The following is an 18,065-nucleotide window of genomic DNA, read 5'->3' on the forward strand; positions in this document are numbered from 1 at the left end:
CAATTAAGCTCAAACCACCAGCATAGGCCAACGTTGATGTCGAGGCTGAGCCTTGACAAGGCATGTTTTACGTATGGCCTAACTTAAAGTAACACTTTAAGCCCAAGATATATATAGTCTGATGAATGACCTAATTATCCCAAGGTAACTGATCTAAAGATTTCGTCACCTAAATCCATGTCAAATATTTAACTAAATTATGCACCAATAGAGCTAGTCCAAGTGGTAAGTAACTAGTTACTCGATAGTTCAATTCTAACTAGTTGATTAGGACAATACTTAAAAGGAGTTTTGCTAGCAAGCTAATCCAACCTATAGCTTCATATAATATATCATGCAACCTAGAGAATTACATAACAATTCACAGCAACATCATGCTGTTCCAATCCCACAATATAATATGAATTATAAACGTTATATTCAGAATTGAAAACTCAATAATAAAACAAATGAGTTGAAACCATCACAAAAGTCAAGAATACAATAAAATCCTAAGAACTTGAACTAGATAAGAGTACCTTAGCCTCATACACATGCGCTAGATGATGAAGATATATACACAAGAATTATAATAGATCGAAAGAACTCATAAAATATAGATAAAACTTATGAAGATATATCGACTGAAATTGGATAAACTTTGACCCGATGGCAACAAATAGTATATTTATAAAATGGGATGCGATGATGAAGGAGGGACATGTGCGGAGTATATGTTGCCACAACTCTGCAAGGTAAGAGCCTAATTGGCTTCTTTTGATCATCTATTTACCTCGATTGATATTGTTTGACTCTTTATTTGCGCAATTAAACTCCAAATTGACATCAACACGTTGATTTTTACCATCGACTTGCTCAAAACCTATAACATAGTCAAATAAGATTGTAAAAGCATGGAACAAGTTTGAACTAAGCGAATCTATAATCAACATAGTTACTAATAACATATTTTTGGTGCTATCAAATAACTTGGAAACCCTAGTACACTTTCTTTATAAATACAACATTATAACTTCATATGAGATTAAACTTTAATTTGACTCTAAAACTCTCTCTAGCTTACATACTTTCTCACTTTTCAAATAAACTCATTGTTGGTGTTACATAAGGATCACGTGTGCGTCTACTCCTATCCAAAATTTGGCATCAACCCTTTATATTTTAGCTAAAATGAGATTTTAGACGTAAGAAAAATTATTTTAAATGACAAAACTACTAAAAAATATTTACTACAAAGATATAACTAAATGTCATAGTTTATCTGCGATATACCCTATCTATACCTATCAGCTACTATCTAATTTTTGATGAACACAAAAAGTAATCTATCATGATCTATCACAGACAGATCGACGATAACATTTAACTATTTTTATTAATATTTTACTTCATTTTATTATATTTGAAAATAATCGTCCTATATTTGTTGGGGTTTTTCTTTTCTATCTTATTTTTCAAATTTTATTAGTTGCGTGGTTTATTTCAACAAGCTATATATTAGAAAAAATGTTGATTTGTTTTGCATTTAATTATGAGTACTCATTGATCTATTTTTCAAAATTTTGCTATTAAATTTACTCATCTAAATTGTTATCCAAAATAATTCATCCCTAAAGGCCTTAAGTAGTTGGGCTGGCCCAAGTAAAATTGGTATCAAGATTGTGAATTTTGAGCCGTAGGTATCCCACCATATCCTTTAGGTTAATTAGAATGGATACAATTTCATAAACAAAATTAAGAATATAGCAACCTTTCAAAAAAAATTGTAAATATAACAAAACTATTGTTAATAGATTTGTATCACTGATAGACTCGTATGATCTATCAATGATATACAAATTTTTACAACATGGTCTATCAGTGATAGACACTATCATTGATAGAATTTTTGACAAATTTTGTTATATTTGCAATTTTTTTAACATATTGCTATATACTTAATTATTATGAATTTAATTGCTAAATTTGCAACTATCCTTATAATTTAATGAAAATTTACGTAAAAAATATATGGATAGGTTGAACTTTAATTAAATTTTTAGTTATTTATTTTGGATTTGGATTAAAATTCAGGATAAATCGTAAATAATTTGCAAATTCTTTTTATTTTTTAAAATTAAGACCTTTATCATTGATAAACTCGGACAAATTTGGCTATATTTACAATTTTTAAAAAATGTTGTTATACATATTACATATCATTATTTTAAATCCAATTGCTATATTTGCAACTATGTCATTGTATAATTTATTATATTTTCAAAATTTTCAAATCTATTTTTAAGAAGGTAAAATTTATTTACAAATCCTTTAAATTAATTAATAGGCTTTTAATATTAAATTTAATTCAGAAAGTGATTAATTATTATGTGAAAATTGGAGATTAAGAAGTATATATTTAAAATCTAATGATTAAATTGACATAAAACTTAAATCTATGATATTTTAGATCAGAAAAAACGAAAATTAAAATAGAATTTGAAATTTAAGAATAAAAAAATCAAATTTATAAAAACAAATTTGTAAAATATTTATGTAACAAAATAAAAATGCTTATGAAACTCACTATTTTTTTAAAAAAAATTCAGGTTTACCTTTCATTTTCATCGTCTTTCTTCTCCTCTTCTTATGTTTTTTTTATTTCCATTGTTTTTCTCCCTTTTTCTTCTGCAAATTTGCTTTTAATTTTTTTTCAATTGTTATTTGGTTACCAAATATAAAATATCTATTTATTTAAACTGTTATTTGGTTGTTACAAATATAAAAATCGTGAAAAAAAATGATTTGGATATTGAATAGCCAAATCTAAATTAACTATTCTATACTAAAAATAGTCAAATATAGTGGACTAAAATTTTTTTAAAAAATTGTTTAGGTTTGGGTAGTCAAATTCAGACGATCAAATGTAAATGATCGTGCATCAAACCTAAACAATCGTGTACCAAAATAATCTTTAAAAAAATCGTTGAGATTTAGCTATCCAAATTTAAATAATCTTGTAATAAATCTAAACACGAGTATCAATAAATATTTAAAAAAATCGTTTAGATTAGCTATCCAAATTTAAACGATAAAATCTAAAAACAGAAATAGCCAAATATAAATCATCCCGTTCCATATAATCTTGAAAACGAAATCTAAATGACCTTTAGTCGAACCTTAACAATTGTTTATTAAATATATTAATGCTGTTAAGTGTTAATTAATGACTGAACATTTTTTTTTGTATTTTTCATTGTTGGCGTGTGATTTTTTGTATTTTTCGAAGTTGTTTAAATATTTTAGCTTATAGTTTTTCATATTTTTGAAAACATGCATGTAAAAACGACAACTTTCAATTTAAAAACAAAATAAGGAGGATACAAAAAGTAATTTTCCCATAAATAAAATGGGAAACAAAATGCAAAAGTGAACCGTATCGTTTACTTTGATTGATAAGAAAGACTCTTTGTTGTATTATTACAAAAAGACTTCCAAGTCAAATAATCATTCATTTTTCCTTTCTTTCTTTCTTTCTTTCTTTTATTTATTTATTATTATTATTATTATCATCTTCTCCTCTTTTTTCTTTTCTTAATAAAATAATATGATGGATTATTCTCGAGTAATTATCGGAAATAACACATGTTTTCATAATTATATAAAACTTCATTTTTAAAGATATGTTCGATTCGTAAAAGTTGTTTTTGAATTTTGTGATTCTAAATAGTGTAACTTATGTAATAGCAATGTTATTTAAAAATGTATAGTGATGAAAATATTTTAGAAATATAGTATGTCGAGTTATTGACTCAATTCATTTTATTAAAAACAATTCAAATATAGATAATGTAATATTATACTATTTTTAACCAAAAAAACATGTTCATAATTAAATTGGTAATGGTTTATAGAGAACTGATGTTATTTATTAGAATATACTATCGAACACATATTTGAAAACATGAAATACAACTTTATTTTCATATACAATTTTGTGTTTTTGTGATCTCGATCATGCTCGAATAGCCACAGAAAGCATAAAAATAAATTAATTAAAAACGTGGTATTTTGAAAATAAAATATATTGTGTACTATTTTTAGCCATTGCCGTTTGTTTGTTTTGCTATTGGAAAATTATCGGAAATATCAAAGTGAAGTTTTCATCTAAAAACATTAGAAAAACTTGGTATGATTGAAAGATTTATTGAAAATTTAACATTTTCAATGTTATCGATTGACTTGGCTTTCTCATCTAAATTTGATTTAGAATTAAGAAATAGAATTTGGTTTGTTTATATTGGTGAAGACTAACATGAGATTCTAAAATTTTAATCTTCTCAAAATTTTTCCTATATTACAAAATTTCACACATCTAAATTCAATCATATCGTTTTTGTAAACGACATCTAAGTCACCACAATTTCACTTGTTCGAAAAAATTATGTGAATCTAGATGTTAATCTTGAACTTTTTCGATGAATCTAGGGCATATTTAACACCAAAATTCCATATGTTTGATCTTGTTCGGTGAAATCTCGAACAAGATTAACACCAAAATTCGATATATATTTCAAACCTTATCCAATTTTGCACAACATTTGATTTTTTCCAAACTTCAAAAATGTTGAACCAATTTGAAAAATCTATTTTGATAATCGAAAAACACACTTGAAATGTTGTAAATTCATGTAATTTTTCAAATAAAATTTTGATAGAGATAAGATTTAGCATAAAATTCACAACGGTTACATAAAAAAATTAGCAAATCTCGATGGTAGCATGAAAGGATTGATGTACCAAGAAGATCCAAAACAATTTTTTTTAAAAAAACTAAATCTCACTAAACAGACAAAATAGTATTTGAAGCACTGTTCGAGAAGTATACTAATTTTTTATGGTCAAAAGCTGATGCATTATTCCTGAAAATTTTCCTTCGCTATTCTATTGTTTTTTCTTAATTTTTCCTCTCTTCCTAATATGAAGTCATTTTCTCTTCAAGACTTGGTCCAATTCATTAAAAAATTCCAGGCTAGCTACTAATTAATTGGACTACAACTGTTGCTTTCTTCTTCTTCTTCTTCTTCTTCTTCCTTCTTCTTCTTTTCAGTAACAACAAAATTGAATTCAATAATTTTCTAATTTCTTTTGTTTAGCAGCCTTTTATTATAATACCAAACTGACATCTAGTTCATTATGATCAATTTAAAAGTAATATGGTATTAGACCCCTTTTTTTCTTAGTGATCAATTTAAAACCATTTACAATGTAAAAGGGAAGAAAATTCCATCTCATATACAACAGAAATTCTTCTTATATTGCCTATCAGCTTACCAGGGGGAAATATTTCAACCATATAAAATAATACACCATTTAGGCTTGAGCTTTAATTTACCACTTAGATATGGTTTTATATTAACATATTTATACACTTAACCAACATTTGTTGGAATTAATGAGCTGCTGATCATATTTGCTTCATGACACAATTTGGTGGAATCTCCACAATATGTGTTGAGATTGCTTTCAATTCGAAGTCAAAAGTGTAACAGTAAGTTCACTTTTATATATTAGTTGAATTAATTCATGTTTAGCATGGAATGGAGAACGACTCAAAAGATCGATTTAGACCCCATAAGAAAACAAGCAACATGAACGAACTATTTTCAGTTCAACCATAAAATAAAGATCATATGGGAAATTATCTAGGCTTGTTTTTCCAAGGAGAGAAAATAATAGACATTCCTCTAAGAGTTGGGATTCCAAGAACATAATCCAGCAAAGACCAAATTTCAAAAGACTGGTTCAAAAGAAGATTGAAGAGACTCAAGACTTCATGACAATGATCTCTCTTTTAATTTTTCTGCCCTTTGAAATTTGAAACTCCTATGTTCTTCCTATTCCTCTCATCAACAAAATCAACTTTTAGTTTCGTTTACCTTTAGGAACAATAGTGAAGTGTATAGTAATGGATTTAAAAAAAATGTAAAGATTGCAAAATTCTATTAGTAGATACTTAATAGACTCGATTGTTTCGATGGTTGATACTCTCATATTAATGATAACTTTAAAAGCTAGACATACTTAAATTTTTGCATTGTGTTATATATATTTGTAGTTAGAATTTCTCTTAAATCTACTACGTATATATGCCAGTTGAGTTGAGTTCATGTTGACAATTATTTATATATTTTCTATCTTTATTTCCTTTATTTTAGTACTTTTCATTTGTTGATTTCATGCTTGGAAGAGTGATTGTTATAATTGGAACCACACCAACTCTCTATAGTTGGGAAATGGAAACTTACACTGAAAATTCCCACCAACAATTTCCAAGTAATGTAAAAGCATATAAAATAAAAAATAAAAAAGTTTGGCAAAAGACCAAAGAGCCCAAATTTGATGAATTAATGAGAAGAAGCCGTGTGGGGCCTACTTTAAAATTTGTCTCTCTTTTTCTTTTTCTTCCTTTTTTTTTCTTTTTTGTTGCCAAGTGGGCAGTGGCCACATACATAAATAACTCATTCTCTTTTCCTAAAAGTTTCTTGACTAAGTCTCAAGTCGTCTTTAAACACAGCCAAAAGCTTTAACAAATGTCACTGAGATTCTAGATTCTACCAATCTTTAACTTAGCTTATAAATGTCTTTCATTAGCCTCACTATCTTGATGGCCCAGTATTATCTTCACAACCCTTTCTAATAAAGCAACCAAAAACGCTGCTTCATACTTAACCAAACTGTTGTTTTTTAAGCTCTACAATAAGTGAAATGGCACATGAAACTGATCTTCCTGGCTTTAGATTCCACCCTACAGAAGAGGAACTTCTTAATTTTTATCTTAAAAATGTTGTTTCTGGGAAGAGATTGCAGTTTGATCATATTGGAATTCTTAATCTCTACCAACATGATCCTTGGGATTTGCCTGGTTTGTATTGTTGCAGTATTTTCTGAACTGTTAATTTACTGTGTTGATTGACTCAGTGGGTTGAAATGTGATTGTTTTTTTTTTTTTTTTTCTGTTGTGTGTAGGATTGGCAGGGATTGGAGAGAGAGAGTGGTACTTTTTTGTGCCAAGAGACAGGAAGCTAGGTGGGAGTGGGAGGCCTAACAGAACAACCAAAAGAGGTTACTGGAAAGCAACGGGGTCGGATCGAAAAATTGTTAGTTTATCGGATCCGAAACGACTCATTGGATTGAGAAAGACACTTGTGTTCTACTTGGGAAGAGCAACCAGAGGAAGCAAGACTGATTGGATCATGAATGAGTATCGTTTTCCTGATAACTCTCCCTTGCCAAAGGTGAACACCGTTTGATGAGTCTTCAACGTATTTCAAGCTCAAAAGTGTAGGAATTATTAAATAATATAACATTAAATCTATCTTCAACTATCGGTTTATATTTTTGGACCAATCGATGATTTAAGATAAACACACCGTAAAGAAAACATGAAACATAGACGTTACTAAAGGAGCCCTTATTTTCATCCCGCTCATCTCATTTTGCAAGTGCTATGACTACAGGTTTTTTTGTAATCCTTCATTCATTCATGTTTTACATTTTTTTTGAAATGCAGGAGATGGTACTATGCAAGATCTATAGAAAAGCAACTTCCTTGAAAGTCCTAGAGCAAAGAGCAGCCAAGGAAGAGGAAGATGCTAAGCCTTTTCAAGCTTCCTATTCACCACCTGCATCTCCATTTGAGACCATTTCATTTTGCAGCCAACAAGAAACTATGGTTTCTTCTGTAACACCACCAACCCATGAAGTTCTTAACAAAGAAGTAGAAGTGGCAACCATGGTGGATGAAATACTGGAAGATAAAGCAGTGGAGCCACAAATTTCCTCCACATCGTTGCAAATCCCATCAGAGCTTGAGAAACTTACTGAGCTCCAAGTTCCAAAATTGGACATGGACTGGTCCCAAGACTTATTTTGGACCCAGTTTAACAGCCCATGGCTTCAAACTTTGACCCCATTTGCGAGTATGCTCAATTTCTAATACCCCATAGGCCCAAGGATATAGGCTGTAGATAAATTTTGGTCAATAATCTCCTTCTTGTACACCCTCATTCTGAGCTGACTTGTCTGTAAATTTTCTGTCCCTTTTCATCTTAAATGCTTCCCTCAATTTGTTTGTTTAGTCTAATTGTTGGCTTTTAATCTTGCCTTGCGATTTCTCCATGTATCGTTGGTATGAAACATCAAGTTTCAGCCAACTTTTGTTACGCTTATTGCATTTGAAAAGAATAACACAGTTTTTATTTGCAAGATCCAAAGACCTGACTTGATAAAATCTTCACTTTTTTTTGTTACAAAATCAACCGACAAAGATAGATAGCAAAGCGTAAACAATAAATAATCAACTTACAGATTTTTATAAAACTATACGTCGATGAGGCAGAGAGAAAACAGTTCTAATAGAGAATTAGGCATAATATAAGAAAGAGGAGTCTCTACCATTAAAAAGTTTAGACACCACGCTTCTTTCAACTTCTTTCAATCCTAGATAAAAAAAAAAAAAAACCTTTTATAAAAATAATGTAAATTTTGAAAGATAGGTAAAAGATACGATAGATGCAAAACTATTGACAACCCTAAGTATTTTTAAGGTGAAGTCGTAGACGACGTACATGACTTCCATTCCATTTTTCTCTTATTTTTATATATATAATCTGCTGGATGGTGCGCTTTTTTTTTTTCATTATTTATATACAATATGAACGAGTCTCACGTATTCTTCTTTTTCTCAATAATATAAATATATATATATATATATATATTAAATATTAAATTTCTAAAAAGTATTTTTTCTTTTTAAATTAATTTATTTCTTTTCTTTTTTATTCTTTATATATATATATACACGTGCTCACTTATAATATATATAAATAATAAAAAGAAGAAAAAATTGTAGGCGAAGAGTAATATATATATTAAATATCTCAATCTTCAATTTTTTTATTAAATTTATCTTTTCTAATTTAATTTAATTATTTTAATCAAAATTAAACATATTTTTCTCAATTTTTAATTAAAAAATATATTAACAGAATATGTTATTAAAAATATATATTAGAAAAATTAAAATTAAAATAATAATAATTTAGATAAGTTGAAGCTTACCCTAAAAATAATAACAACAATAATTTGATAAAAAAATTATTAGTTAAGTTTTTTTAATTTAATTTCCATTGTTCACAATTTTGTTTTTTTTTGCCATAAACATTAATTTTTTTTATTCAATTATCCACAAGAACAATGTGCATTGGTGACTTTAATTGTTATTATTATTATTATTTTGAAGTAAGTTTCAACTTCTATCAATTATTATTATTATTATTTTAATATGTTCAATATATTTTTTTAATAACATATTTTGTTCATATATATATATTTTTAAAGAAATTAAAAATTTTAAAAAATATATGTATAATTTTAATTAAGAAATAATTAAATTAAATTAGAAAAGAATTCAACTAAAAAATTGAAAATGGAGATATTTAATATATTTATATATATAAAAAAGAAAAAACAGTTAAAGTTAATAATATAGATATTTTTAGAAATCGGATATGTAGGAGGCATTCAGAAAGTGGGAAGCAGCAGAATATATATATAAAAATAAGAGATTGAAAATCCTCGACTCCGACTAAAAATATTCATTTTTGTCGATAGTTTTGCATCAACCCTAATTTAGAGGTAAATAACTTGGTTTGAGGACACTATTTAACAACTTTGAAAATGATCAATAACATGTCTGATTCAATGTGCTTTTTCTTTCATGATTTGTTGAATGAAGACAATTTTGAGATAAAGAGTAGTAGATTCTTGTAGAGAAATTTGGAGGAATTGCAAAGAAAAGTATGATTATGAGCTCAAAATTGTACAAAATTTGTGCCAAGAGCACATGTGTATTCTATTCTTTTCCTTTAATAAAAATATACATCTTCTGAATTGATATCATTTACAGTAATCATATAATGCTTTCATCTAGTTGCTGAGGATGTTGAGGATGGAGACTCTAGTTTTGATCAAACGTCGAAACAAGCGCTCGGTTGTTTGTTCCAAATCTTGAGTGCCTAGATCCAACTTTTCAAGATGTTTTTGGACATTCTCAGACACTTGAGTTGTATCTTTGCATTTGTTTGTCTTTTGGCATACAACAGAGTTCAATGCATTATCCATATTGGAAAATTCATTGAGTTCTGCATCTACTTCAGGACAGACTTCTCTTTTGCTGTTCATTACACTAAGAATTGACCAGCTAGATTTTGTCTTTGTCTTCTTCCCTGAGATAAGGAAAAGTAAGGACTCAAACATTCTAAGACTAATTGCTTCCACCTCCTTCAACAAGCTAACCATTGCTGTAGTGTCGTAGTCGTTACCGTCGACTGTTGTGTTGCTTTTTCTTTCGATGCTCTTATTAGTATCAAGGGCCTTTTGGATTGCCCTCTTTACAACTTTTTTAGAGGCCAAGTATTTCTTAATCTCATTTGTCATCTCAGATCTTCGCCGAATGGTCGAGCGAAGCTCACGGACACATTCCTTTGTGTGAATCAAAGCATCCTTGGCTGAACTGCACATATCAAGCAGCCTAAGAGATCCATCCAACAACTCATCAACCCATTTCTCTCCACAATGTCTAACAAAAGCTTCTTGAATGGAGGGTACCAAAAGTAACTTTTCGACACATTCGTGCAAATCCTCGAGGCCACTTAGCTGTTGGCTCATAGAGGATGCTGATGAGGCAGGAGTTGATTCATAATCTCTTAGTCTAGTCAAGTGCTCATCACACTGTGAAAAGAGAGGGTGTGGTCGGGATGGCAAGCTGTTCGAGCGAGTATGGTATTTGGTACTCTTGGTTGAAGGAAAGCCAACCATGTTTCTATCTGAAAAGAGAGAAAAAGAGAGAGGCTTGAAGATGAAAAGAAGATGTAGATTGACAAGTTGTGATCCTCAATCAGTTCCGAATCAATATATATCAGTAAGTCAAGGAGATATTTGGGATTTCATTGCTTCAAATCTCAATGAGATTTGGATCTAAACCACCTGATCAACATTGTTTAAGCAATGTCTCCTCTCCACCAAGTCTCCAACTCATTAACAAGCTAACCACTGCAATTTTCATTAATTATATATATGATTCTCTTTTGAAAAGATAAATTAATTCAGCTTGGTCTGTCTCCATGGTGACAAGAAGGTTGTTCCACACATGAACACATGGGGGGAAGATTGAGAATTCATCTTCTTTCTCTTTATCAAAATGGTTACGTGCAATTAATGATATCTCAGCATTGTTCGTGCCATGTCTCCTACCACTTTGTTGTTAGCTTCTTATCTCTTCCATATCCTTGATTAATCCGAAAAATCCGCGACGCACGAGTGGTGTTGAAAGAGTTGCCTTTTCTTAATAACAAATGAAAAACATGACATGTTTGCATCGTTTATCTTAATCATAGGTGAGTGCACATGCTCAGTTTGTTCTTTTCTTTCTTTTTTCCCACTCTTCTGAGGTGGTTAGGGGCAAAATTTAGACTTTTTAATCAGCTACAAACATCAGTTCAACTTTCACTTTTACCTATGTAACTGAAGGTTTTCCAAAATATAACAGAAAGCAGTATATGACCAAAAGGAGCGAATGTTTTGGTGTTCCTGAAAAATTGGTAGCAGATACACAGTTTTTCATGATATTTTCAAGCAGTTAAACAATGATCTTTGATTCTTTGATCTAGATACTCTGTTGTCATTGACCACCTTAGCAAATCCTTTTCTTTGCTACATGCTTCTATTTCTTTGTTAAGAGAATTGTGGTGAGAAATTCCAATCAATCACAAATTACCTTGTCATTACTCCTAAAATATCATTAAACTTGAGATCAATCACATGTGTCCCAAACTAAATTCAAACAGAAAAAATGACAGATCAAATAACGTCGCATGTCTTTATTATGATTATTGGATCAAGTAAGCCCAATCTGGTCCAACTAGGGTAATACTGAAATGGGCCCAAGATTACTTTGATCCAGCCCAAATTGAAATGGTTAGGCTTAAATTCAAAGTCCAAGCCTTTATGGCTAGGCCCAAAAGTCATCAAAGCCCAAGGCTACAGAATACTTCTTTGAACCTCTTGAAGATCAAATACTTCTTTGAAGACCAAATATGCTTTGGAGACCAAAATTTTCTTTGAACACCTAAGAATTTTGAAGATAAGCAACCTCAACCTCAAGAATAACTGTTCTATATCCTTCAAGTGAAGCGTATACAAGCAAGAAAAAGAATTAGAAGATCATACACTAACGACTATACTTCATCCACCCATAAATCTATACAAAATCAGTTCATTCCACGAATTGAATTTTTCTAAAAATCTCGTTTGAACAAGCTGTTCTCTGTATATTTCCATGATGATTTGATATCCTCTATTTTCAGCTTTAAGACAACATGCTCTTGCCTTGAGATTCAACCCAAAAGAACCTAACAATGGGATCATTTTTACTATTAAACTAGAATCTTCCCCAATTCTAGAAATACCTGCTTATTTGCTTTGCGTCATCTTGAACACTAAATACCAAGTAGCAACTTTGCAGAAATAAGGCATAATAATGAATAATACTGATTCAAACACACCAAGACCACGGATTTTCACAAACTGCAGTAGGCTAACCATGACTGCATGCAGTGCCATACCTTTATTGCAGTCAGCAGGCTGCCTTTGCTTTCAGCTATTTACAATTTTGGATCCGTCCATAGTCTTGTGAATTGCTCCTTTTAGAACCTTTCTGAAAAAACAATAACAACGACCATAGCCTCAATCTCCATGGCCAACCCAAATTCATACAGAAACATTCCTTCATTTGCACTGAAATTATCCTTGGCTAAGCCATCTATCCACCCAACTTCTAGCTCAATGAGCAATCTGTGTTCTTGTGTTTTCCCTCTGATCTCCTTAATATATATCATTAAGCAAAGGGAGACATTTGGAACTTCAACCTTTTAGGAATCAGTGCATGTTTAGGCATTTTCCATTAGGATACAAACACTGATGTGGCAATGTTTCCTCTCTACCAAGTTTACAACTCATGTTTAAATTAAAATAAACTTGTTCAGATCTGTTTATATTATAAAAGATTAGTTTTGCCTGATACTATGGATACAAGAAGGTTTCATCACACATGCACTTCAGTGGAAAGCTTGATGATTTTTCTTTCATCCTACATATTAAAATAGTAATCTGTTTCTCATTACATCTTGATGATCTTCCTGTACACTCTTCCACCATCAGTTCAGCTCATTGTTCATTATTTAAATCCCAGATGATTGAATAGAACCTAATTTACTTCATTATTATATGCGAACTGTCCCTTAGTTGAAAGACTGACTTCATAACATTACAAGAAAGTTAGACACAAACTTCTTTCTGATTCTTGAGCCTATCAACATTGCAGAGACAAATGGAATCTTTGACAGCAAACTAATTTGAATACTTCCTTTCATCAGGTAACCTCGGTTTACTAATTGACCTCCGGTTAACTATAATTTAACTGGGGTTCGGTGTGGATAGGGACTCTTTGGTGAGTGTTTCTCTTTCACTTTCAATTTCATAAACATTTTTGTAGTTTTTCACTATGCAATATTTTCTTTTCTCTAGTGGAATTTGTCATAAAAGCTTGTTTCTATTACATTACTAAATGTATATTTAGGGTAGATAATCTACCTATGTCACCCAAATTTTTGTTCTTTGGTAAGAGGTGGGTGTGATGATCCTACGTGGTTATTTTGCCCGAGGATAGTTTCGAACATGTAAAAGGAGTCCACCTCATTTGTTTATACCAATATTCCAATTCAATACATTTAAGCTTTTGTGTATTTACTCAAATTAATTTCTCTTTTATATTCTCTAATTTGAGAATGGTAAAAAGAGTTTAACTAAGTTTAGAGTGTATTGATAGGGCGATACATTAAAGTATATAGCTAATTATAAATGTGATTTGTAGCCAACATTTTGTATTATATGAATAAGTTTCATATAACAACTATATAAGAGAGAATATGATTATAGCTAAAATCTACATAATATATATATATATATAGTTGATTAATTAAGTGGGTAACTAATTTATGAAATATTCAGAGAAAACTTAAATTTACTACCAAATTTGACTAATATCTTAAATTAAATTTACTACGAAATTTGATGAATATCTTAAATTAAAATTTTTTATGTTGATTAGGCTTTTTATATTTTTAGAAGAATTGTAATCTTATCATAATTATTAATTATATATAATTTTTTAAATTAAATTTAAATTATTTCATTCTTTTATTATATTCAATTTATTACATAAATGATAACTTTTTTATTTATGTTATTAGTTAATGTACAACCTTATTATGAAAATAAATTTGGAAATAGTTTATTAATTAGTGGGACATTTTTAAAACACAAAAATAAATTAAAATATTTATAAGTTATAGCAAAATTTTGGATTATATGAATGATAATTTTCTATCATTATAATATATCAATGACTATCAGGGGTAGAATTTGCTATTTTTTAAAATTTTCCTTAATAAATATCAAATAAAATATTTTCTAATATGAAATAATTTAATAATTAAATATAACCGTATATCCTTATTTTCATCACCACGTAAAATATATATCAAATATCTAAAATTTACTTAATATATTCTTAATCTACTTACGATTCGAAATATACAGTATTACCCTCAAAGTTTAGACCCAAAATCTATAAAAAAATTACTGTCTTTGTCGGTCGTCGAACTTTTTCTTTATCATCGAAGTCTCACAAATTTCTCACTATAAACGACTGCTTTTGCGAACAGAATTGAAGGAGTAGACCACCACAACTCACGTTCGAAAAAGGAAAGTTTGAATTGTGATTGATTTCTTTCCAAAACCATAACGCACGTTTTTTTTCATTTATTTTTAAAAAAATCAATTTAATAATAAAAATGAGTATATATATATATTATATATATATAATTTGGGTCCAACTTTTATATAATATATAGGTATATTTAGAACATTTGTGAAATTTATTAGAAATTTAGGTCTATCATGTAATTGTTATATTATTTTAGACCATGTATGTTTATATATTATATTTAATATAATATCATCAATAACTCCACACTAGAGGGAGTTATGGTTGGTCTTACGCCAGGGTGTTGACTAACTCCTTCCTTCCCTCTCTCCTTCAGTTCTGGTGGGATACAGTCATACAGAAGGTAGAGAGACGTGAAAAAAAAGCATTGGAAGAAGATTTTCTTTTTACTCTCAAGAAAAATCTTGCATTCTCCGAACCCACCCTCTTCTCTTTCACCCAAAAACGCTAAGGAGCCCACACATCCCCTTTTTATCATTACCTATGAATACAAGGTAGCCTACGCGGTGGTGTCTTATATGTTTGTACAACTTTGCTTCATGATAGGATTCACTGATCGTGTACAGAGGTGTTTGTGATCTAAATGGAAGGGAAAACACGTGAAGATTGTCATCTTCAGGGTAATTAGCTCGTCGATAGCACGATAAATGTACTATCTAACTTCTCTTCCTTTAAAATATTTCCATGATCTTACGTTCTTAGACGTTTTACGCCATCAGCTTCTTCCTTGCAGTGCCCCACGGCGCCATGAGCGGCACTGGAAGGCAATACGGGTCAGATTCTGCGAAAAACAGTGTCCAGAGCTTTGAACTTCTCTCACACACCACGCACTGTCCCTAGCACCACGACAATTTTATAAGACAGAGTTCATCGTAGGCCATGCATGTCTGCAGAAACCAAAATGCAAAATTTTGTATGTGGGCAAAAAAGAACTATCCGCGATCAATAATGGAATTTCTATTTGAAAAAATATTTGACAAATCATATACATATATTTATACGTATATACTTTTGTCCACGTGGATAATTATACTAATCCAACGTTAACAAAATGGTCAATGGAAAAGACGATGGAGTTTTGGCCATGAAGCGTATTCATGCAGAAAAATGTGTGCAGAAGCTTTATCCACGTTTTTTCTTAATATATGTCCACATTTCTCTATATCCACAAAGACCAAAATTCTTATTAGTGATGGAATCTCCAAGACCAGCCATATTCTATCAGTTTTCTTTCTATTTTATGAGGTTTTTCAATTGGTTTTAGTCTCCTAAACATTTTTTATCATGAGAGATTAAGGATCTATTTGGTAACTGTTTCTTATTCTCTGTTTTTTTTTTTTATTTCTTGTTTAATAGTTTGTTCTATTGCTTCTCTCAAAATTTATTTTTTGTTTTATTTATTTTAAAATTTATTTTATTCACATGTAACTCAATTGAACATTAAATAAAAATATAAGTCATGCATTAAACATAAAAAAAATATCTTCCTTAGCTTGGGTTACTAGTATCTCACTTTGATAACACCCTTAATTTGAGCTTCTTATATTTTATGTGTTTATTTTTATTATTTTTTAGGTTTTGAGTATCGAAAAGGTACAATCAAATATTACGAACAAAATGGATCAGAGCTAAAATGGACAAATTTGAAGCCTTAACGAAGTATGCCAAAAAAACCAAAAAATTTGAAGGAACCTATTATATTTTTTAGAGTCTTTTGATAGAATGATTGATATTTCTTGTTTGTGGGCTTTACTCTTGATTTATTGGTTATTATGAATTACATTTTCTTGTTATTAATTGACAATCAAAGCTTGATTGTGCAATTCTATGCTCAAATTAATGTATAATAGGTGACATATATGATTGTATGTTAATCTCCAAAAACCAATAAATTAGAAAAGTTTGTGATTTGTGGTCGACAACAAAGAGCATTATTTCCATTGACCTAGAGAATTAAAACCATATTCAATTTGTAATTAGGTTTTTCATATTAGAAATTTATCCTATCACAATCTCTAGAGCATATTGCGGTTAGTTAACTTGATTATGATGCTTCTTATCTAATTAAATTAGCTAAGTTGATATTTAGGACTATTGGCGTTAGCTTTTCTAATCAATTGAGTTTAGGCATAAAAATTACATTTGTTGATTCCATTCTTATAAGCTAGAACGTTTTGTTTGATTGTACATCTATCTTTATTTTCATGCAATTTATTCATTTGAATCTCAAACCATACCAAACTCCCTATTTATCACTTTTACTAGAAAACATAAATGATTCAAACTCACTCAAATCTGACTGATTCCACTACCTTTGATAGGCCAAAGATTTTGTAATGTGTTAGATCAGATCCTTGTTTCACTCAGCAGGCTGCCTTGGCTTTCAGCTATTTACAACTTTTACATCCATATATTTACCCTATTGAATTTTTCTTCACATATTTTGTAGAGGAAAACTACTGTAAAACCTCAATCATGAGGCTGCTGTGCTTTCAACCAATATGGTTCTCGATGAATGGCAAATCGTTGTTCATACGAGCGCGTTCCATAGTGGTTTTTTTTCTATATGGATATCCAACAAAACCTGAGCAATCCATTTAACTGCTAGCTCATTTGGTTCTATCAGTGCTTTTTTTTTTCCCCTTCTTTATCTTATTAATATATACCATCAGGCAAAGGAGACATTTGAAATTTCATCTACTTCAACTTTTCACAAATTAGTACATTTTTAGGCTCTTCTCATTGGGATCTAGACACTGCCAAATCTTCAACTCATAAATATCTAAATTAAATCAAAACCTATTCAGATCTGCTACACATTTTAATACCATGAAGATACAACTTGTTTAAGTTAAACCTTTCCAGATCAGCTCATTGTTGATTATTTAAGTCCTACATGAAGATACAACTTGATTAAATCTACATAATGCTGCATTGAAGTTAATCACAGGCTTCCATGTTCTTGTGCTTATTACCATTGTTATGAGTTGAGACAATTGGAATCTTTGACAGCAGTGCAAATTTGAATATTTAGTTTCAATACATAACCTTGGTTAGTTAATTGATCTCTAGTTAACATTTTTCCTTCAACTGTTTGCAATCTTGATGGTTAAAGAATACAAAAGTTTCCATAGTTAAATACCAAAATTATGAGTAATGGGTAGATTTTATTTTCTCT

At 29.9% G+C, this 18,065-nt stretch overlaps 2 protein-coding genes across 2 annotated transcripts; one reads left to right on the forward strand and one right to left on the reverse strand.

Moving 5' to 3' along the window:
- Positions 1-6,566: 6,566 nt before the first annotated feature.
- LOC101206181 (NAC domain-containing protein 22) lies at positions 6,567-8,255 on the forward strand. The gene is made up of 3 exons (XM_004144831.3): positions 6,567-6,904; positions 7,009-7,277; positions 7,553-8,255. Exons 1-3 carry the CDS (start codon positions 6,748-6,750, stop codon positions 7,976-7,978), a joined length of 852 nt encoding a protein of 283 aa, XP_004144879.1. The 5' UTR covers positions 6,567-6,747; the 3' UTR covers positions 7,979-8,255.
- Positions 8,256-9,818: 1,563 nt separating this feature from the next.
- LOC101210854 lies at positions 9,819-12,877 on the reverse strand. Its single transcript, XM_031888524.1, has one exon. It carries the CDS (start codon positions 10,858-10,860, stop codon positions 9,970-9,972), a length of 891 nt encoding a protein of 296 aa, XP_031744384.1. The 5' UTR covers positions 10,861-12,877; the 3' UTR covers positions 9,819-9,969.
- Positions 12,878-18,065: the final 5,188 nt, after the last annotated feature.

Source organism: Cucumis sativus, chromosome 7 (assembly GCF_000004075.3).
Source record: "Cucumis sativus cultivar 9930 chromosome 7, Cucumber_9930_V3, whole genome shotgun sequence".
NCBI lineage: Eukaryota > Viridiplantae > Streptophyta > Magnoliopsida > Cucurbitales > Cucurbitaceae > Cucumis > Cucumis sativus.